Source organism: Pseudophryne corroboree, chromosome 6 (genome assembly GCF_028390025.1).
Source record: "Pseudophryne corroboree isolate aPseCor3 chromosome 6, aPseCor3.hap2, whole genome shotgun sequence".
In the NCBI taxonomy this organism is placed as follows: domain Eukaryota; kingdom Metazoa; phylum Chordata; class Amphibia; order Anura; family Myobatrachidae; genus Pseudophryne; species Pseudophryne corroboree.
The window spans coordinates 195,548,123-195,571,166 of NC_086449.1; the positions used below are offsets into that span (position 1 = coordinate 195,548,123).

The 23,044-nt window shown below is 45.1% G+C and overlaps 2 protein-coding genes across 3 annotated transcripts in view; one reads left to right on the plus strand and one right to left on the minus strand.

Annotated features, from left to right (window-relative positions):
- The window catches only part of LCTL (lactase like), a 52,659-nt gene extending 44,057 nt beyond the window's left edge, over window positions 1-8,602 (plus strand). Inside the window, exons 11-14 of the mRNA XM_063925570.1 lie at window positions 3,467-3,593; window positions 4,592-4,791; window positions 5,789-5,852; window positions 8,041-8,602. Coding sequence (XP_063781640.1) covers window positions 3,467-3,593; window positions 4,592-4,791; window positions 5,789-5,852; window positions 8,041-8,156 — 507 coding nt within the window. The 3' untranslated portion in view covers window positions 8,157-8,602. The remainder of the gene's footprint in view (window positions 1-3,466; window positions 3,594-4,591; window positions 4,792-5,788; window positions 5,853-8,040) is intronic.
- ZWILCH (zwilch kinetochore protein) overlaps window positions 6,260-23,044 on the minus strand; it is a 189,327-nt gene continuing 172,542 nt past the window's right edge. For both annotated transcript variants that reach the window (XM_063925568.1, XM_063925567.1), the window contains 7 exons: window positions 18,041-18,197; window positions 17,188-17,216; window positions 16,474-16,610; window positions 14,296-14,391; window positions 11,864-11,982; window positions 11,060-11,164; window positions 6,260-8,264 (listed from right to left, as the gene is read on the minus strand). In XM_063925568.1, coding sequence (XP_063781638.1) covers window positions 11,073-11,164; window positions 11,864-11,982; window positions 14,296-14,391; window positions 16,474-16,610; window positions 17,188-17,216; window positions 18,041-18,197 — 630 coding nt within the window. In that variant the 3' untranslated portion in view covers window positions 6,260-8,264; window positions 11,060-11,072. The remainder of the gene's footprint in view (window positions 8,265-11,059; window positions 11,165-11,863; window positions 11,983-14,295; window positions 14,392-16,473; window positions 16,611-17,187; window positions 17,217-18,040; window positions 18,198-23,044) is intronic.

Sequence of the window (23,044 nt, forward strand, 5' to 3'; positions counted from 1 at the left end):
TCACTGATTTTCTAATGGATATTGCAGTTTCCCAACTGGAAGGAGAGGTAGTACGCGACGCCATACCAGGGGTGCGTCAGGTTCAGGGCCTTGTCCTCCTGTCCCGGTTATATATTAAAAAAAAAAAAAGTTTACATGCGTTGTTCTACGCAGATTACCTGGAGGGATAGCCAGGATTGTCTTGGCCATTTTACTGGAGTAATGGTAGTATGATGGTTTTCTTTCAATAGTAAGCCATTGTTAGGGCTAAAACACACTACCCGGCTTTTGCCGGCAGGGAAAAAGCCGGACGGCTTTTTCCCGTGCCGGCATTGTAGTTAACAGTGTGAGGGCTAGGGTCGCTTCACACTGCACGGCCCCGGCTGCCGAGTTGCAGCCGGGTCTCACCACTGGAAGGTCCGGCGGCCGGGCGGCCGCCGGGCCGTCTTTGCAGCCAGTGAACCGTGTGTATGAAGGGGAGCTTTCACACACAACGTTTTTTTTCTGAAGCCGTGTCTGATGCTGCGCATGCGCACAGCATTACACACGGCTCAAAGCCGTCCTGTGTGCGAAACTCTGCCGGTTTCTCCCGGATGGCAAAAAGCCGGACAAAGTTTGTCCGGCTTTTTGCCATCCGGGAGAAACCGGCCAGTGTGTTACAGCCCTTATTCTGTACTGAGATGTTCGCCTGATTGAGGCGAGGTCAAGAAACAAGTGGTGTAAATCGTCGTTTCTCTCTGACTGTTCTTCAACACAGGGAAGGGCTGTTGTTCCCAACGGCGCAGATGTCGGAGGTAGTATCAGGGTAGATACTGAACGGTTGAGGTTCTGTGTTTCCTGTGGTAAAGAGGTCTGAGGATCCTGAGTCGGATCAGATTTGTAGTGCCACTCCATCAATATGTTGATGAAGAAGTTGGGTGCGGCCTAAGAGGCCTTTTCGGTGAGCAGGTCGAATGCCAGAGTGGTTTTCATGGGACCTGTTGGGAATGTGGTCTGGGTCTCACCGGCACATGCACCAAAATATAGTTCTAATGGCCAGGATATCACTCCTGTGGTGTCTGCTCAGTTCTCACCTCCTAGAGGGACGAAGGTTTGGGATCCAGGATTAGATCCTGGTGTCCATGTATGCAGATCTCCGAGGCTGGGGAGCAGTCCTTACATGGGAAGTATTTCCAGAGGAAAAGGTCGAGCTGCGAAGCTTGTCTACAATAAGCTTTCTTGAATAAAGAGCTGTTTTCAAGGAACATATTCTTCGTGATCTGCCCGTGTTAATTTTGTCGGAGGACTTGACCGCAGTGGCGTAAGTAAGTTGCTAGGGCGGAACAAGGAACAAAGCGGCAATGGCAGAAGCTGAAATAGTTTTCCGCTGAGTGGAAAGACTGGTAAACTTTATATTAGCAGTCTTCGTTCCGGACGTAAACGAAGGAGAAATAGATTTCCTCTGCAGACGCGCTCTCCATCCGGGAGAAAGACTGTAGTCATCGAGAAGTTTCACAGAAGTGACAAGTCTTTGAGGAGTGTCTCAATTAGGCATGTTGGCGTCTCGCCTCAACGAGAGACCTCAGGAATAGGATTCCAGGTCAAGGATCACTCAAGCTATAGCAGTGGACGACCTCGTGACACCTTGGGTGTTTTCAGTCGGTATATGTGTCCCCTCCGCTTTCACTCTGCTAAAGGTGATAAACGTAAGAAGAACAGAGGTTCCGGCGATCCTCATTGTTCTGGTCTAGCCAAGGGGGGCTTGGTATCCAGTTCTTCAAGATTTCTTCATATAAGATCCCTGGCCTCTTCCTCTACGGGAGGAACTGTTACAACAAGATCCGGGAGTGTATCAGGACTTACCGCGGCTGCGTTTGACGGCGTGGCGGTTGAACGCCATATCCTAGTCCGAATGGGTATTCCCAGTGAGGTCATTTCCACACTTCTTCAGGCTAGAAAAGTAGTAACGGCAAAGCCTTACCACCGTATTTGGGTTTCCGGGCAGTTTTGGCCTTATAAACTTTCTTTAAAAAAAAAAAAAAAAGAATTGGCCACCTTTCCGGAAGTTCAGACTTTCGTGAAAGGAGTACTGCACATCCAACCTCCATTTGTGCCCCTTTGGCACAGTGGAATCTTGACGTGGTGTTGCGTTTCTTGTGTCTCACTGATTGGAACCTTTATTAAAGGTTGTGTTAAATTTTCACTCTTGGAGAGTGGTCATGCTTTTGCCCTTTGGGCGACTGCAAGGCGGTTGTCGGAAGTAGCGGCTTTGTCTCACAAGAGCCCCTGTTTGATCTTCCAAGTGGATAGAATTGAGAATTCGGATAGTAGTTTTGCCGAAAAGGGTTTTCGGTGTGTATCAACAACCTGCCTATTTTGTTGCCTGTGGTAACGTCAGCATTGGCTGATTGAAAGTCTCTCGATGTAGTCAGGGCTTTGAAGATTTATGTCGCCAATTGGGCTCAGTTTGGGGTAACAGAGGCTCTGGTTGTCCGGTATGCTCCCAGCGTGCTTGGGGCGCCTGCGTCTCTGCAGTGTTACACGCTGGATCTGTGATATGATTCGGCGTGCTAGCTCTACGGCTGGATTGCCGTGACCGAAGTCGGGGGAGACCCATTCTACTAGGTAGGTGGGCTCTTATTGGGCGGCTGCCCGAGGTGTCTCGGCAGGTTAACTTTGCCGAGCGGCTACTTGGTTGGGTTTCAAACACCTTTGCTAGGCTCTACAAGTTTGATACCCTGGCTGATGGGGACCTCATGTTTGCTCAATCGGTGCAGCAGAGTCATCCGCACTCTCCCGCCTGTTCTGGAGCTTTGATATAGACCCCATGGTCCTTTTGGAGTCCCCAGCATCCTCTAGGACGTAAGAGAAAATAGGATTTTAGTACCTACCGGTAAATCCTTTTATCCTAGTCCGTAGAGGATGCTGGGCACCCGTCCCAGTGCGTACTGTGTCTGCAGTTATTGATTTTGGTTGCACTTTGTGGTGATTCTTCTCTGTCAGGCTATTGCTGACGTTGTTCCTGCCATGGCATGTGGGTTCTTGTTATTGGTTGGGTTGACACACAGGTTGTGTTGCATATTCTCTCAGCATATGGCTGTATGTTTTTCATACCGTGGGCTGGTATTCTGTTGAAGGCCATGTCTTGCGGTATGTTCGTGGTGTGAGCTGGTATAACATTCACTGTGTTTAAATTATAAATTCTTTCCTCGAAATGTCCGTCTCTCCTGGGCACAGTTTTCTAACTGAGGTCTGGAGGAGGGGCATAGAGGGGGGAGCCAGTTCACACCCAGTTTAAGTCTTTATAGTGTGCCCAAGCTCCTGCTGATCCGTCTATACCCCATGGTCCTTTTGGAGTCCCCAGCATCCTCTACGGACTAGGAGAAAAGGATTTACCGGTAGGTACTAAAAACCTATTTTTTCTACAAAATGCTTTTACCAGACCAGTATACAGTAACTCTAACACTGCATAGATGTAGCACCCAAATTCCAGTATGCCTTTTTTTAGACCCAGTATGGAAATCCACTGGTGTTAGTAACAGAAAATGGGGTGTCTGAGAAGATGCAATGTGCCCAGCTATGTGACGAATGGAGGATACAGTACCTCAGAGGTTACATCAATGAGATGCTAAAAGGTGAGAGGTGTATGGGGGGGTAATGTTTCCTGGGCATATTTTCCCATCTGTCGAGGTACAAAACATGGAATTCTGCACAGTGTGTGTGTGAGTGAGTGGGGAGGGAGCTGGGAGCAAGCGATATTGTGAACAGAATTCCATGCAACATTACCCTGATCAACTGTACTTTGCTACGCAGCGCTGTATCACAGCATAAACCTATTTGCCCCATGTCCATGTGATAAGCATAGACATTAGGGGCGGGTTGTAATGAACTCGGAGTCCAGCGGCTGTGCGGGATGCTGGACGAACTTAAACTTTTTGGTTTTGCCTTGTACATGATTGGCCCCTTTAAAAAAAAGTCTGAGTTCAGCCGGCATCCCGCAGAGCTGCTGGACTCATTTACATCCCGCCTGACACGTCAGCCAGCTGGCCTCCAATGACGTACAAACTACACTAAAGTTCGTCTGCACCTTATAGATAATATGGCACTTTAGGAAGGCTGTAATACCCTGGTGTGGTGGCCAGCCCAATAAAATGACCTGCAGCCTGGCGTGGGAGTGAGGGGAAATGCCATAACACTACCATGTTTTTTAAGAAAGGTGATATCCCTATGCCTTAGTCTGGACAAGTTTGGAGCTGGGGCAAACTATTGGTCTCCACCCTAGTCACTCTATGGTCAAGTGAGGGGTGGGACAGCGAATTGGCCCCCAACTTAGTCCTCGGGGTACAATGGGCCCCCATGTCCTTGATCCAGAATGAAATTAAGAACAGTGTTAGGTACTGTTTTTTGGACTAGGGGCACAGTGACAAAGTTTGGGGACCAGTGTATTAGACAGATCTCTCTACACAGATGTATACATAGTATAGACACTACAATTAGACTACATTATAAAATGTATAAATGTGGATTCACATGATCCCAGTCACCATCCTTTAATTCCCCATTGAAATAAGCAGTACACTTGTAGATTTCTTTTTTTCTCGTGTGACGTACCAAATTTCTGTCTTTGTGGCAGCGATAAAAGATGGCGTTCACATCCAGGGATACACTGCCTGGTCATTGATGGATAAGTTTGAGTGGGATGAAGGCTTCTCAGAACGATTTGGACTCTACTATGTTGAATTCCAAAACAAACACAAACCTCGATACCCAAAGGCATCTGTCCAGTTCTACAAAAAGATCATCAAAGCCAATGGCTTTCCTAATGTCCGTGAGGTAAGAGCCTGCACAGAATAAATAAAATAATACCAGTCTACAAGAGGTGCTTTGCTTCTGTAGTAGAAAATTAGGGACACCCCAGTAATGTAAAATGTTTTTTTCTCAATTACAATTATGGAAGTATATTGAGGGTGTGTGGGGGAAATGCAGAAGAGCGCAGTAATTGCGATGATCTCATACTATTTTAGGAGATATCCCAAACTGCCCCTAAAAGAAACAAGCAGATGAATATTCACAGATCACTCCACCCCCAACAAAAAATATTACAATCTTTCACAGATATGTGTTCCCTCTGGTTTGCTAGTTAACGTTCTACAAGCATACATAAGGGCTAGTAGTAGCGCTTTAACTTAAGTGTCTATTATTTTAGTTGTCCTAGGCTGAAAAAAAACTGCAAAACATGCATTATACAATTTACGTCACATAATGGGTTTTCAAAATCTATTCGACCAATAATATGACCACATTTACAGAGGGAGAGATAGGGGACACAAGTTAGGAAGGCAATACTGCCTGCACTTCATGAAATTAATGCAGTGGTTCCCAAACATGGTCCTCAAGGAACCGTAACAGTCCAGATTTTAAGGATATCCATGGCTGAGCACATTATCAAAATGACTGAAGTACTAATTAAGTCACCTGTGCTCACGGCTATCTTTAAAACTTTGACCGTTAGGAAGCCTTGAGGACAGAGGGGCAGATGTATTAACCTGGAGAAGGCATAAGGAAGTGATAAACCAGTGATATGTGCAAGGTGATAAAGGCACCAGCCAATCAGCTCCAATATGTAAATTAACAGTTAGGATCTGATTGGCTGGTTCCTTTATCACCTTGCACCTATCACTGGTTTATCACTTCCTTATGTCTTCTCCAGGTTAATACATCTGCCCCAGAGTTTGGAAACTACTGCATTAGTGTAAATCCATAGTAACTTTGTAAGTGCTGTTTGTGAAGAGTTCACATAATACCATTTACCGAAACTTAATTTTGTCAGGTGGAAAACTGGCATCGCATATCTACAGAGACCTGCTCTACCACCAACCAGCTACTGGCTGCAGGTAATGGGACATGAACTACTGTTGTCTAAGTTTGCTGTGCAGCTAACCTCCAGGGAGCCGGGCAATAATCCATGTTTACTGCAGTGGTCATCCTGACTTTAATGCATGCATTTCATATAGGGCATGTATGGTAGAAAACAAAAATACTTTTTAAAATGATGGAATATGCCCTCAGGCAGCCACACAACTTTCCATCTGCTGCTGCTGGGAATCTAATAGGGTTTTGTGGTTGTTCTGTCCTTTCTAGCCACAACTATGAGAGATAATGCTCAGCCAGGTGTGGCAAAGGTTTGGCCCCTTCATGATGAAGTATATACTGGCTGTGACAGCACTGGATCCCTGTGTAGTATATGTACGATTCCCATTACTAATGCTTACTGCAATTCCCTCCACATGTGGATCAGAAGACCTATTCAAAGTCTTTATTAATATATCAAAACTATTGCTTAATACATGTGCTGAAAAAGGCGGCAGTAACAAATACAAGCAGCAGCATAATGGAAAACTTGTGAACAACAAACATTAAAACATCTTGTAGATAATGCTTAAAGCTTAGTAAAAATACGTACACATACAGTAGCTGTTACAGAAATCCAGCCAAGAGACTAAGGGGTACAGTATATTTACTAAAGTGCGGGTTTATAGAAATGGAGAGGTTGCCCATAACAACCAATCAGATTCTACTTATTTATCTAGCACCTGCTAGAAGATAATAGCTAGAATCTGATTGGTTGCTATGAGCAACATCTCCATTTTTATAAACCCGTACTTTAGCAAATATACCCCTTAGTATATATTTATATTTCGGTCCATTCTAAGTGATTCATACATTCTTCTCCATTTCTGAATATTTATGGAGCACAACTGTGATTAAAGGAGGAACAGATCAGGTAAAAGACCAAAACATGTCATTATTCACACAATGTTATATTAGGGTAGTGGGGCTCTGATGCTTTCTGCAATCAGCATCTGACAGTTATCGGCTTGTTATGCCTACACGCTAAAGTATGCTGCGTTCCTGCGGCAGATAGAAGGCTGAGAGCACCAGTGTTCCACTGTTCTCTTGGATGTCTGAAGTTCAATTTAAAACATAACTATTACCTTACTACAAATAGTGGTAGGTAGAAAGTAGGGAAAAACTGGATGAGCGAGACCTGGGAAACAAGGTATTGTGTGGGGCTCCAAGTGTCTCTTGTGACAGTTCTGAGTGTGAATAACCCTACTACATGCCGAATAGAGCTGCTCTCTGTGCTTCTCTAACCAGGTGGCTCCCGAGCCTGTGCTCTGGCCACACCACCAGTGCACGTTGCTGTAAGTCCCTCACCGAAGTACAGGTGTAATAGGCAATGGCTCAACTGATTGGATATGCTCACATGCCAAAATGTGCACTGCTGGTGAAGCTTGAGGGCAGGTTCAAGAGGCAATGCTATAACTAGTAGTACTCCAAATTGTGTTTACCTGGAGCTGTGCCAACCCCGGATTATGCAGGACGTCATCTCATCAGACATTCACGCTCCCTCCCCTTTTGTCTGTTTTCTTCTTGAAAAATCAGAGGAGCAGAGGAATGCGGCTGCAAATTTACTGCGGCTAATTTATGGTAAGATGTGCTTTCAGAGACAACATATCAGTACATGCTACTTGTAATCACGGTAACAAATGTGCAGAGCCAGTGATAGGAAACCTCCACTTTGTATATGACAGGCTAACGGGACTAAATGTAAGAGGCCAGCTGACGGATTAGATGACATGGGCCACTTTTCATGTAGTGCAGTGATCCCTAGAAAGTGCAGCCATGTTTTTATTGCAGTAATGTGGCCGCAGGGGAAGAAGTCTCACTGATCATCCGGCAAGTAGGGGTTGTTACCATAAAGCCCATCTTTATATATTATTTCACAAATTAAATAGACTTTAAAAATATTCCCTTTGTTACAGCTGCAGGACATGTAAAGATTTCCTAACTAGAAAGGACCACCACTGACATATATGTTGATAGGGGTTGTTAGATATGAGGGGATGGTTAATATTCAGGCTGTTTCCTTATAATCCAATAAAAGAACAAAGAAAACTGGATTAATTGCGTATAGGATATGTTACGGCTGGCAGCAGTAGAACATCCGTTTTTGCGCTGTATATATAGAAGACACTCTGCATGACTGTGTTCAAATACATGGCTTCTCTGATACTCTAGACCCACTGACCAGGCACATGGAAATGGTGACAGAGATTGTGGTGCCTACGGTCTGCACACTGTGTATTCTAATCGGTGCTGTGCTCCTGATGATCCTCCTGCGCAAACAGAGCTAGAAAATGGTCTGCGAAACACCGATAATGTACCACCTGACAGGTGCCGCCACCTCCGCCCAGAACAAAGACTTTCATTGAAGACTTGTGTGATCTCTCCTCTTCTGTTTTCTGTTAAAGAAAGGACATGCTGTGCTAGGAGTATTCCCACTACATGGTGTTTATAGAGGACTGTGGGTAAACATATTTGATTGCAATTTTGACATACTGAAATATTGTGCGATAACCAATGCTATAATAATCTAGAGGGCCAGAAAAAAAAGGTACAATACTATATAGAGATCTCATATAAGGGAACCCACACCACCACTGTTCATTGTACGGCATCATGACGTTTTTTATTAGGGTATAAAATCAGTATACACCATTGTTATTCCCCAGCGAGGGCTGCCACAGTTGTGTCAGCAAGCTACACAGTAGCACTAATAAAAACATGCTGCGCATACAAATTAAGGAAGGTTTTTATTTCTGGATATTTTGTGTATATTATTTTTAAATTGCTGTGTGTTTGCATGCATACATTTTACATTTCAGTTCCCATTTTTCCAGATTTTTATGATTGGCTTTTATAATATGAACAGTTCCCAGGTGCCTAAAGATTTCCTATCTGCCAGCTGGATCTTTCTTTAAACTGATCTACCTCTGCTGTAATCTTCTAAAGCAGAGGTTCTCAAACTCAGTCCTCAGGACCCCACACAGAGAATGTTTTGCAAGGTCTTCTCACAGAATTGCAAGTGAAATAATTAGCTCCACCTGTGGACCTTTTAAAATGTGTCAGTAAGTAATTAATACACCTGTGCACCTGCTGGGTTACCTGCAAAACATGCACCGTGTGGGGTCCTGAGGACAGAGTTTGAGAACCCCTGTTCTAAAGCATAGGCCTACAAACTTGGGGCCTAATTCAGAGTTGATCGCAGCAGCAAATTTGTCAGCAGTTAGGCAAAACCATGTGTAATGCAAGGGGGGCAGATACAACATGTGCAGAGAGAGTTAGATTTGGGTGGGATGTGTTCAAACTGAAATCTAAATTGCAGTGTAAAAATAAAGCAGACAGTATTTACCCCGCACAAAAACAAAACAACCCACCCAAATCTAACTCTCTCTGCACGTTATATCTGCCTCCCCTGCAGTGCACATGGTTTTGCCCAACTGCTAACAAATTTGCTGCTGCGATCAACTCTGAATTACCCCCTTGATCCTCATTACCCCACACAGTGCATGTTTTGCATGTCTCCTCACAGAATCACAAGTGAAATAATTAACTCCACCTGCGGACCTTTTAAAATGTGTCTGTGAGTAATTAATACACCTGTGCACCTGCAAAACATGCACTGTGTGGGGTAATGAGGACCGAGTTTGCAGACCTATGTTCTAAAGCAAGCCACACAGGGGTAACAATATTACTGGTTGGTGCTCTGCAAAAACCCCACCACATCCACATTTAGGTATATACCAAAGTCTGGTGGAGGGCACAGTTCCTGTACACCACTGTGTAAGTATGCAGCAAATCGGCTATTGTATGACCGCAACGCCTTCTCAGGCATGGATAGGCTGGAAGACTATAATCTGTATTGAGTACACCATTGGTTGCGCTGCCACATGTAAAAGGCATGCAGCTTTTCCTGATAGTAGGTGGCTGGAATTCATATGGCATCTTGCTCTGTGATGCGACATGATCACACTGTATAGGTGCCACACTGTGACGCTGCACATGGATATTGCCGTTTGTGCGATGCGCCCCCTTTTGGCTGCTTCTGTAAATAATAATTCCCAAAAACACAAAAAATAAAACAAACTACTATGTTGTGACATTCAATTCATACACATTATTGTGTCCCATAAACAATTCCAAGCCTCCAATACTCATGATCGTGCTCCTTTAAGGGTCGCTCAACCATAGGCATCCACACGGTGTGCCAGCTGTGCCCAGACACACTAATATGGACAGGCCCAGCACTACCCTCCATACAGGTTTCAGAATATTTTGCAGTACATATTTGAGAAAGGCTTTGATCATATGGAAGTAGTTTTGCTAAGTATGTGACATTTCTTGTCAGCGATCTTACTGAAGAACACTGCTGGAAATAACGGCCCCGCTAACGTAATGTAATTTTTAAAACTACAAGATGAAATTTTAAATTGGATTAACATGTTTTTATTTTATTTTATGGACCTATAAAAATAATTATAGGCTACATTTATCATGGCCTGGAAAGAGATAAAGTACCAACCAATCAGCCTCTAACAGACTGTGGAAGAGATGTACTAAGCCTTGAAAAGGGATACATTTCACGGTGATAAAGTGCCAGCCAACCAGCGCCTAACCGCCATGTTACAGGCTGGGTTTGAAAACGGACAGCTAGGACCTGGTTGGTAGGTACCTTATCACTGTGCTATTTATCACTTTTCAAGGCTCAGTACATCTGGCCCTATGTTTGAAAAATGACAGGAGCCGATTGGTTGGTACTTTCTCTCTCCACATACTTTGATAAATCTAGCCCTATTTTTGGAAGTATCCGGTCTTTAGGTCGACAGCACTTAGTGGTCGACCTAATGAGTGTCGACCTGTTGCTCGACATGCATTAGGTCAACATGGCAAAGGTCGATACATGAAAAGGTCGACATGAGTTGTTTCGTTCTTTTTCATTGCGAGGGGACACGGTGCAGTAAGTGGGGTTCCCGTCACTTTACGAAGAAAACGACACCAAAAAAATATTTAAAAAAACAACTCATGTTGACCTTTTCCCATGTAGACCTAATGACCATGTCGACCTATTTCAGATGTCAACCTAGTCACTGTCGACCCTATGAACCACACCCATTTTAAGTGTGCTGAACATCGCATACTCTCTTTCACAGACAACCTATTCTCAGGCAGACAGAACCACAACTTGTACTGTACTTACCAGGTTTTAGCGATCAGTAGAAGTGCACGTGACTGCTGCTGACCTGTGCCTGGTAATAACGGATCTCTTCATTCTCCCCATTCATCGTCATGTCAGCCTGTAGATCTACGGGTTACACAGTATTATCATTACTGCTGCAAGTTTACAGAAAACATTTTCAAATCATCGTTTTCACGAGACTGCAGACTATCAGTTTACTAGAACCCAGAGATATCACTGAAGCTTGCAGCACTGGGAAGCTAAATTACGTCTCAGCCCACTATGGGCCTGATTCAGATATGGACGCAGTGCACATCGCGGCTATGTCTTTGAACGCAGCAGCAATATGAAAATATACTAATGCCACTGGAGGCCTCCTGCCAGCATCGCCAATCTGACTGCTGCAACCTAAGGATCATCGACCATCTGAGTAACTCTGAGATTACTCAGATCCATAGCCAAGGAGAAGAAATCTCCTGGCCTCAGCACTGCCAGAAAACAGGGCTGACACATCATAAATTTCCAGAACGTAGGCTGGCCCCACCCTCCCCAGCCTCTCAATCAGGCTTCGGGTCAGGGGTCATTGCCTGCTTAATACAGGAGCCGTTTGGTGTCCCACCATCAAAGATGTACGCAAACCATCAGATTTGCATACATCTCTGAACTAGGCCCTATGTGCAGGAGCTGCACACACTTTAATATTTACAACTGTAGAGTATTCCATTTGTGCATCTTTTTATTTTCAATGGCTATGTGGACATTCCTGCTCTGTAGCTATGCTGAACTTCCTGCTCTGTTGGCTTATCTACAGGTTGGCTTCCATACCTGGCACATCAAAAGTTATGTGGTCTACAGGTGTCCTGGAACTCAGCTGCCACATAGTTTTAACTTCCTTCTGCCCATGTCCACTGAGGATCTCCACTCTCCATGTCTGCGGGTGTGCACTGGAAGAAGAAAACAGGATACTTTAAATGACTTACTAAAAACAGGTTTCCCTTTATTGTATATAAACACACTAGGTGATTCATCGGGCCCTACGGGCGCTCTTCACACCGTCGTAAGGGGCTACTCCCCCTTAACCCTTGTGGCGTGCAATATTTTTATTATATGGAGTATTACCTCCAAACATAATTGTGTGAGTGGTTAAATATTGCACGGACAAAGGGCGTGCAATGGTTAAGGGGTCGTTGCCCCTTGCAAAGGCGTGAACAGCGCACACAGGTCTTGATGAATCACCTAGTAGGTGCTGTGGTTGGGGGAGTGGCGGGTGCAGGGGAGATGCGGATGGGGGAGCAGCAGGTTAGGGAGGGGCTGGTGCGGTGGTGCAGCGAGTGGGGGAGGGGGTCCGGAGCCACCGTGGGTGGGGGAGGAGCGGTTGCAGGGGTGCCGCAGGTGTAGTGCGAGTGGGGGAGGGGCGGGTAATGCTACTCCTGCTTCTCCTCCTGGAAGCAGCCAAGTTGCTGTCCTCGCTTTGGCAGTGGTTCTCCTGGAGACTCGCACAGCAGCCAGTCACTATTGTTAGCACTGGTGTCCCAACGCACCACATTACAGGGAAGACGATGCACTCAAACTACAGCTCCTAGCAGCCCTTAGCGCCAGAATGCTTCAGCGCTAAGGGCTGCTGGGAGCTGTAGTTTATTTAGTGCGTCCTCTTCCCTGTAATGCGGCGTGTTGGGACACCAGCACTAACAATAGTGACTGGCTGGCAGAACTGGCTGACTCGCTGAATCAATGTAAAAGGTGAGAGTGCTGTGCAGTGTCAGTGACACAGCACACCCACTGCACTGCACAACACTGTCACCTTTTACATTGATTCAGCATCCAGACATTACCCTCCGTGATATCAACCACTCTAACCATTACATTAGCCATCTCGGGGGTTCCAGGCCGGCAGCCCAGGTGCTGCGTTGCCGAGTCAGGGCCTCTGGGGATCTGTGCGCGGCTGTGGCGGGGAGACTCTCCTGTGACATCACGTGCAGTGGTGGCTCGGGGGCTCAGAGTATGCAGCGCAAGGAGGGCTATGAAAGCCTTCCGCTGCGCCGCTTTCATACACATCTATACCAGTGGCCGCAGCAGCTTTTGTTCCACCTGCGCCGTGGCTAGGGAGTGGGGATTGTTGATGCCGGAGGGAGCAGGCGGACTGGCAGCAGGACATAGGGGGGGGGGAAACAACCTTTTACTGCAGCATCCTATCTACAGCGTACCCTTTTTAAATTTTGTTAATCCTGCTCTGGGAACACACAGCAGCCAAAGGCAGAGCCTCCCATTGGATGTAACCTGTGCATTTCTCACCCAATCAGCTGTGGACTGGGTGTGATAGACCTGGCGCTAACCCAATGAGAGCTCCTAGCCACACCCAGCATTATACACAGTCACTCTAGGCCATTACATAGGAGATTACCACATGACAGCGAAATATTTGTATCACGTATCACCTTTCAGTATACTTCAGGTAGCGACAAAGCAGGCTTCATAATTGTTGAATAACTATTATACATATAATCTACATAATGTCAGCCTATTAGTTGCACACTAGAGCTTAGAGAAATCCCGCCCCCATCACAGCGGCTGCTAGGTACAGAAGGATGGCAGAGAGGAGGGGTCTCAGGAGAGAGAGGAGAGGGAAGAAGTTGGCATGGCAGAGAAAAGGAATCCTAGGTTAGAGATGACAAGGTGTCTGGGCAGAGAGAAGGGGTGCAAGGAGAGAGAGGAGAGAAACAAGGTGGCAGAACAGACAGGAGAGGAGACAAGGCGACAGGGCAGAGAGGATTGTTCCCAAGTGAGAGGAGACACGGTGGCAAGGCAGAAAGGATTGTTCCCATATGAGAGGAGACAAGGCGGCAGGGCAGAGAGGACTGTTCCCAAGTGAGAGGAGACAAGGTGGCAAGGCAGAGAGGAGTGGTACCAAGTGAGAGAAAGCAGTAGGGACAAGGTGCCAGGGCAGGAGCCAAAATAAAAATAACCCACAAATAGTAGGCAGAGAGGGTAGGAATAGGGGGAGCTGAGAAAGCACTGGAAAAGAGCACAATAGCTAGCAACCTAGTAAATGACAGGTCTAAAATAATAGTCTTCTATAACCAAATCTTTCAACTGAAAAGGAAGAGAAAACTACCATTTGTTGAATATAGTCACTGTGATAAGGTTTATTTATCTAATATTTGACAATTAAGAACATCTCTATACATACCACACTTGTGATACCTGGTTGTGAAAAAAAAGGCAGAATATAAGAAAAAAATAAAAGCACCTGGACCTACTTCTGATAGAAGCCGCTGATCACACTCGGCCGTATCGGAAGGTGGAACACGTGCTGTTCATTCCACGGGTTCTCTTTGTAGAACTTTAAACAGATCCTGGCCAGGAAGAAAAAAGGAAAGGAGTCTTTGGTGCTGGCTTAGAGATTGTAATGCATTTATTAAAAGGATAGCTACCCTCTTTAGAGGAGCTGTGGCTAATTATATACGCCCTCTATGTACAGCAAATACCCCTTCTTTTACCTACAGCCAGTAATAGATGCAGAGGACAAATACCAGCAATCTGGCTTTCTCGGTTACAAATTACACTTGGTGAAAGCCTCCTCATTAGTATTGTAGGTGGGGACTAAGGGGTCTATTCATGGAATACGGCAACCAATCAGTGTTGAGGTAGCATTTATAAAAAAATGCATTCGCTGATTGGTTACCATGGCAACTTCTCCACTGGCACACTTCTCCACACTTTTCACTGCTTCATGAATAGATCTCAGTCAATTGAAGGGCTCAGTTAAAAAGAGGCACATGTCAGAAAATTGCTTTTTTTACAGGACAACATTTTATAGGAAAAGAAGTTTCCTGTGAAAAGTTGGTGTCTACTTATATTTTTTGGAACTGGGATTTAAATTTGAGGGTTTATTGCTGCTACTATCGAATCATGGATTAAAATGTATGTTATTTATTTATAACAATCTACTGGTTACTCATTTTTTCATATTTTTCTATTAGCATGGTAAAATTTAATAAGCTACCTGTTGCATTATTATAAATGAAATAATATATACACACACAATACAAATTAATATAGATTACCAGTACTAAATATAAAGTTAATATGTAATGATTAAATTATTATTAAATTGTTAATTCAAACTTTTATATCACAACTGCTCCGCATTAATATTTTCCAGCTCTAGTGTTTCTCCACTTTCAGCAGATTTCAAGGACTGATAAAATGGAGCATAAGGTAGTATAAACTGCACAAGACTCTGTATGTCACAGAACTTTGCAGCTTTTATTTCTCTTCCATTTGAGTATCTGTTAGGCAAAATACACTCTCCAAGGTTAGAAGGCATACCCAGAGTCTTCTGTAGACTAAGGGGGTTGGAGCAATATTAGCCTATTTTTTAAGCAATCTGTCTAGATCGCATAGAAATTAAGCGATGATCGCTCTGTGTGTATACACCATAGCGATAGCGATGTGCGGCGCTATCGCCGGCTAAATCACAAGGTTCTCATTGCGCCTTGCGGTCTAGTTAAGATCGGGCTAGCACAATTTGACTGAGTATAGAAAGCTTACATGAACTAAGTGTGCAGCATGAATCTAGGTAATGAAACACTTTCAGACACAATCATATTATTTCAACGTATATATTGTGTGACTGTTTCGTAATCTTATTCTTTCATTGTCCTTCCATTTATTTTTATTAAGAGAATGTTTTTTACTTGTTAATTTGGTATTTTCTTCAACTTGAAAACAATGTAAACAATTTGTTACAAGCACAGAAAAATAAAAAATAAAAAGAAACATCCAATCAAAGTGATCAAATCTAAGCACTAGCAGACCAAGTGGTACAGTATGGGCCATTTTTCAACTAGAGATGTCTTGAAATATAAGACCAGGGATTTGTATTTTGCTGCTGTTGAGAAATAGGCACATGCCACTATGTTAGAAGTTAGTGGAGTAGATGCTAGATGGCAGAAGCTACTTAATGACGGCAAAATCCATGAAGATGTGTCATGTGCCTCTTTTCCACTGAGCCCCACAATTACCGACAGCTACAGTTTTAAAAAGGGATGAAATTGCACATATTGGGCGATATTTAAATCTTGTCCTGCCGGCAGCCACCACCTAGCGCCCAAACAGAATTATTCAATTGTAACTCAGTTTGTGCGCCATGGCTGCTGTTGTCTACATTACAGTTCGCTGAAATGCGCAAAAAGTGACCCGTTTGTGCACCTAAATGCCACTTTTCGCGATAGCGCCCAGCACTCTTGTAGAGTTTAGCCGCTTTACACAATCAGCGCAATAACAGGACAATTGAATATCGCTCCCGCGATCTCCCATAAACCGGAGATCAGGCGCAATAATCAATTGAATTTGACAATTGTCACTTCAGTTGTTGCAGACTACAAATAATGACATATTGGGAGTCTCCTATTCATCACTTGGTGAAGACTCACTGTGTGAGGGGGAAGAGGTTCTCATGCTCCAGGCTCAGGAAAGCATTACAGTTTACAACCACCTCCAGCATGTGATGCAGCTTCTTGATACGGTGCACTTGCTCCTGCAAATCCACCGATGTGCTGACAAAATAATCCTGAGGCAAAGACAGTACAGGATCAAGTGTTTCAATTACACAGCCTTACAAGTTGTACAAGTATACAGATCTGTCCCTGTTATACAATGCCATCTCATTCTGGTAAATATCATTATTTATTTTCAATTAATTGGGAGGTGTTCTTTAAACCAGTGGGAAAAAAAATAATTTTATATATATATATATATATATATATATATATATATATATATATATATATATATATATATATACATATATATATATATATACTGGTGTAATAATAAAAAAACAAACAATAAAAAAAAAAAAACACGTTCTGTGGTTTGAAACCTTCCAGAAAAACAAATAGTATTTAAAAGGAAAAGGAGTGTAAAGGGTATACCATTTCACAATACTACAGCTACAGTTGCTATAGTGTAATATCATACCATGAACAATCAATAGCATATTACCAATGTTGCTGTAATGATATAAATAATAGGATCAAACACTGTATTTCGTTCAGAAGCCAAGAGGACTAAAACCACTGCCAATTGTTACAAGCAAGTATATATTCCGCCATTTTTCGGTAACACAACATTTGCTACTAACTTACCAGGTAGTTAAAAGTTGCAAGTTCACGACCTATCAAAACAAAGACTCCATTAAATTAAGCGCACGCCAGCTCTCAAATGCTGTTAACAGAATATGTAGGGCAGATTCAATTAGCCACGGGACTTACCATACTGCTGCAGCTCTTGCCTGAGATATTTGATTACGGCCGCTATCCCGCAAGGTAAGCGTCAGAAGGTGCACTTATAAAGTGGATTTTTTTTTTATTTATTTTTTTGCAGCCTCAGGAGCTGTGTTAAGTGCACCCTCTGTGGCTTAGTTGTTCCATAACTCTGGGCACTTAACCCAGAAGCCATGAGCTAACACGCATCAGCAGTGGGCAAAGTAATTGAATAGCCCTGGTCATTAAACCTGAGAGCTACAGCTGCGCTGTAAGTTCTGCGGCTAATTGTACCTGCCCCGCAAAGTGTCATGTTGGCAAGGAATGTAAACCCCACTACCTCCCGGAAAAAAACAGACATTAAACTTATGCGCAGATTTATCAAGTCTTGGAGAGTGATAAATAGCACGGTAATAAAGTGCCAACCAATCAGCTCCTAACTGTCATTTTTCAAACACAGTCTGTAACATGACATATAGGAGCTGATTGGCTGGTACTTTATCACTGTGGGGGGTCTAAGTACTGTGTATGTCAGTATTATTTTACAAATATGCATGCAGGAAAAACCTAAACATACATGGTGATGATAGATGCATCTTTCTCCCAGTGGAAACGATTTGGCAGAAAATACAATAAATCTTGCCATATTTAACATTTCAAAGCTACAGTACACATGTAATATCAGGGCTGTATGCTTTAGGATTACTGACAGTCTGATGGTGCAGTTGGTGCTAACCTATAAAGCAGTTCAAATAATCTTTCTTCATCTTGTCCAGACCGATCTCTAGCAGCATGCGGATGGGAGTAGTGCCAGAAAGGGATACGCTCTGCATGTTTCCATGGTAGGATTGCTGAATGAGCTTGCTCAGGGTACTGTTGCTCCCACGATGGATCTAGTTAAGCAGCGAATGAAAATGAAGTAAAGGGCAGGATGGTACAATCTTTTGTTAGCAGAACTTCAAAGTGTACAACTGTACTTTAATGAAAAGAGCCCCTCACATACAGTAAATGTTGAAAACAATGTGAGTTTGGTTCTTATCTGATAAACCCTTTTCTCTTATTCCATGGAGGGGGGAGCACTAGAACTGTGGGTATAGGTGAAGCTGAAGGAGTCAGGGAACCAAGAGGTTAAGCTTTGTAAATGCACAGGCTCATCCGCCCCTATACCCCAACTCCCTACCTGCACAAGCCAGTTTATGCTAACAAAGCACAAAAAGAACAGGCATATAGAAAACCTGAAAGACAAGAATATTTCTCTGACGTCCTAGTGGATGCTGGGGACTCCGTCAGGACCATGGGGAACAGCGGCTCCGCAGGAGACAGGGCACAAAAGTAAAAGCTTTAGGATCAGGTGGTGTGCACTGGCTCCTCCCCCCATGACCCCCCTCCAAGCCTCAGCCAGTTAGATTTTTGTGCCCGGCCGAGAAGGGTGCAATCTAGGTGGCTCTCCTAAAGAGCTGCTTAGAGTAAAAGTTTTGTTAGGTTTTTTATTTTCAGTGAGTCCTGCTGGCAACAGGCTCACTGCATCGAGGGACTTAGGGGAGAGAAGTGAACTCACCTGCGTGCAGGATGGATTGGCTTCTTAGGCTACTGGACACCATTAGCTCCAGAGGGAGTCGGAACACAGGTCTCACCCTGGGGTTCGTCCCGGAGCCGCGCCGCCGACCCCCTTGCAGATGCCGAAAAGTGAAGAGGTCCAGAAACCGGCGGCAGAAGACTTTTCAGTCTTCATAAGGTAGCGCACAGCACTGCAGCTGTGCGCCATTGTTGTCAGCACACTTCATAGCAGCGGTCACTGAGGGTGCAGGGCGCTGGGGGGGGCGCCCTGGGCAGCAATGATAGTACCTTATTCTGGCTAAAAATACATCACATATAGCCCCTGGGGGCTATATGGATGTATTTAACCCCTGCCAGGTCTCAGAAAAACGGGAGAAGAAGCCCGCCGAAAAGGGGGCGGGGCCTATTCTCCTCAGCACACAGCGCCATTTTCCCTCACAGAAATGCTGGTGGGAAGGCTCCCAGGCTCTCCCCTGCACTGCACTACAGAAACAGGGTTAAAACAGAGAGGGGGGGCACTTATTTGGCGATATGACTATATATATTAAAATGCTATAAGGGAAAAACACTTATATAAAGGTTGTCCCTGTATAATTATAGCGTTTTTGGTGTGTGCTGGCAAACTCTCCCTCTGTCTCCCCAAAGGGCTAGTGGGGTCCTGTCCTCTATCAGAGCATTCCCTGTGTGTGTGCTGTGTGTCGGTACGTGTGTGTCGACATGTATGAGGACGATGTTGGTGAGGAGGCGGAGCAATTGCCTGTAATGGTGATGTCACTCTCTAGGGAGTCGACACCGGAATGGATGGCTTATTTAAGGAATTACGTGATAATGTCAACACGCTGCAAGGTCGGTTGACGACATGAGACGGCCGGCAAACCAATTAGTACCTGTCCAGGCGTCTCAAACACCGTCAGGGGCGTTAAAACGTCCTTTTACCTCAGTCGGTCGACACAGACACAGACACTGACTCCAGTGTCGACGGTGAAGAAACAAACGTATTTTCTTTTAGGGCCACACGTTACTTGTTAAGGGCAATGAAGGAGGTGTTACATATTTCTGATACTACAAGTACCACAAAAAAGGGTATTATGTGGAGTGTGAAAAAACTACCTGTAGTTTTTCCTGAATCAGATAAATTAAATGAAGTGTGTGATGATGCGTGGGTTTCCCCCGATAGAAAATTATTGGCGGTATACCCTTTCCCGCCAGAAGTTAGGGCGCGTTGGGAAACACCCCTTAGGGTGGATAAGGCGCTCACACGCTTATCAAAACAAGTGGCGGTACCGTCTCCAGATAGGGCCGCCCTCAAGGAGCCAGCTGATAGGAGGCTGGAAAATATCCTAAAAAGTATATACACACATACTGGTGTTATACTGCGACCAGCGATCGCCTCAGCCTGGATGTGCAGCGCTGGGGTGGCTTGGTCGGATTCCCTGACTGAAAATATTGATACCCTTGACAGGGACAGTATTTTATTGACTATAGAGCATTTAAAGGATGCATTTCTATATATGCGAGATGCACAGAGGGATATTTGCACTCTGGCATCAAGAGTAAGTGCGATGTCCATATCTGCCAGAAGTTGTTTATGGACACGACAGTGGTCAGGTGATGCAGATTCCAAACGGCACATGGAAGTATTGCCGTATAAAGGAGAAAAAGACAACGTCTTTTCAGCCTCAGTCCTTTCGTCCCCATAAGGGCAAGCGGGCAAAAGGCCAGTCATATCTGCCATGGGATAGAGGAAAGGGAAGAAGACTGCAGCAGGCAGCCCATTCCCAGAAACAGAAGCCCTCCACCGCTTCTGCCAAGTCCTCAGCATGACGCTGGGGCCGTACAAGCGGACTCAGGTGCGGTGGGGGGGGTCGTCTCAAGAGTTTCAGCACGCAGTGGGCTCACTCGCAAGTGGACCCCTGGATCCTACAAGTAGTATCCCAGGGGTACAGATTGGAAATTCGAGACGTCTCCCCCTCGCAGGTTCCTGAAGTCTGCTTTACCAACGTCTCCCTCCGACAGGGAGGCAGTAGTGGAAACAATTCACAAGCTGTATTCCCAGCAGGTGATAATCAAAGTACCCCTCCTACAACAAGGAAAGGGGTATTATTCCACACTATATTGTGGTACTGAAGCCAGACGACTCGGTGAGACCTATTCTAAATCTGAAATAGTTGAACACTTACATACAAAGGTTCAAATCAAGATGGAGTCACTCAGAGCAGTGATAGCGAACCAGGAAGAAGGGGACTATATGGTGTCCCGGGACATCAGGGATGCTTACCTCCATGTCCCAATTTGCCCTTCTCACCAAGGGTACCTCAGGTTCGTGGTACAGAACTGTCACTATCAGTTTCAGACGCTGCCGGTTGGATTGTCCACGGCACCCCGGGTCCTTACCAAGGTAATGGCCGAAATGATGATTCTTCTTCAAAGAAAATGGACGATCTCCTGATAGGGGCAAGGTCCAGAGAACAGTTGGAGGTCGGAGTAGCACTATCTCAAGTAGTTCTACGACAGCACGGGTAGATTCTAAATATTCCAAAACCGCAGCTGTTTCCGACGACACGTCTGCTGTTCCTAGGGATGATTCTGGACACAGTCCAGAAAAAGGTGTTTCTCCCGGAGAAGAAAGCCAGGGAGTTATCCGAGCTAGTCAGGAACCTCCTAAAACCAGGAAAAGTGTCAGTGCATCATTGCACAAGGGTCCTGGGAAAAATGGTGGCTTCTTACGAAGCGATTCCATTCGGTAGATTTCACGCAAGAACTTTTCAGTGGGATCTGCTGGAAAAATGGTCCGGATCGCATCTTCAGATGCATCAGCGGATAACCCTGTCTTCAAGGACAAGGGTGTTTCTTCTGCGGTGGCTGCAGAGTGCTCATCTACTAAAGGGCCGCAGATTCGGCATTCAGGACTGGGTCCTGGTGACCACGGATGCCAGCCTGAGAGGCTGGGGAGCAGTCACACAGGGAAAAAATTTCCAGGGAGTGTGATCAAGTCTGGAGACTTCTCTCCACATAAATATACTGGAGCTAAGGGCAATTTACAATGTTCTAAGCTTAGCAAGACCTCTGCTTCAAGGTCAGCCGGTATTGATCCAGTGGGACAACATCACGGCAGTCGCCCACGTAAACAGACAGGGCGGCACAAGAAGCAGGAGGGCAATGGCAGAAACTGCAAGGATTCTTCGCTGGGCGAAAAATCATGTGATAGCACTGTCAGCAGTGTTCATTCCGGGAGTGGACAACTGGGAAGCAGACTTCCTCAGCAGGCACGACCTCCACCCGGGAGAGTGGGGACTTCATTGGGAAGTATTCCACATGATTGTGAACCGTTGGGAAAGACCAAAGGTGGACATGATGGCGTCCCGCCTGAACAAAAAACTGGACAGGTATTGCGCCAGGTCAAGAGACCCTCAAGCAATATCTGTGGACGTTCTGGTAACACCGTGGGTGTACCAGTCGGTGTATGTGTTCCCTCCTCTGCTTCTCATAACCAAGGTACTGAGAATTATAAGACGTAGAGGAGTAAGAACTATACTCGTGGCTCCGGATTGGCCAAGAAGGACGTGGCACCCGGAACTTCAAGAAATGCTCACAGAGGACTCATGGCCTCTGCCGCTAAGAAGGGACTTGCTTCAGCAAGTACCAGGTCTGTTCCAAGACTTACCGCGGCTGCGTTTGACGGCATGGCGGTGGAACGCCAGATCCTAAGGGAAAAAGGCATTCCGGAAGAGGTCATTCCTACCCTGGTCAAAGCCAGGAAGGAGGTGACCGCAAAACATTATCACCACATGTGGCGAAAATATGTTGCGTGGTGTGAGGCCAGGAAGGCCCCACGAAGAAATTTCAACTCGGTCGATTCCTGCATTTCCTGCAAACAGGAGTGTCTATGGGCCTCAAATTGGGGTCCATTAAGGTTCAAATTTCGGCCCTGTCAATTTTCTTCCAGAAAGAATTGGCTTCAGTTCCTGAAGTCCAGAAGTTTGTCAAGGGAGTATTGCATATACAACCCCCTTTTTGTGCCTCCAGTGGCACTGTGGGATCTCAACGTAGTTCTGGGATTCCTCAAATCACATTTTAAACCGCTCAAATCTGTGGATTTGAAATATCTCACATGAAAAGTGACCATGCTGTTGGCCCTGGCCTCGGCCAGGCGAGTGTCAGAATTGGCGGCTTTGTCTCACAA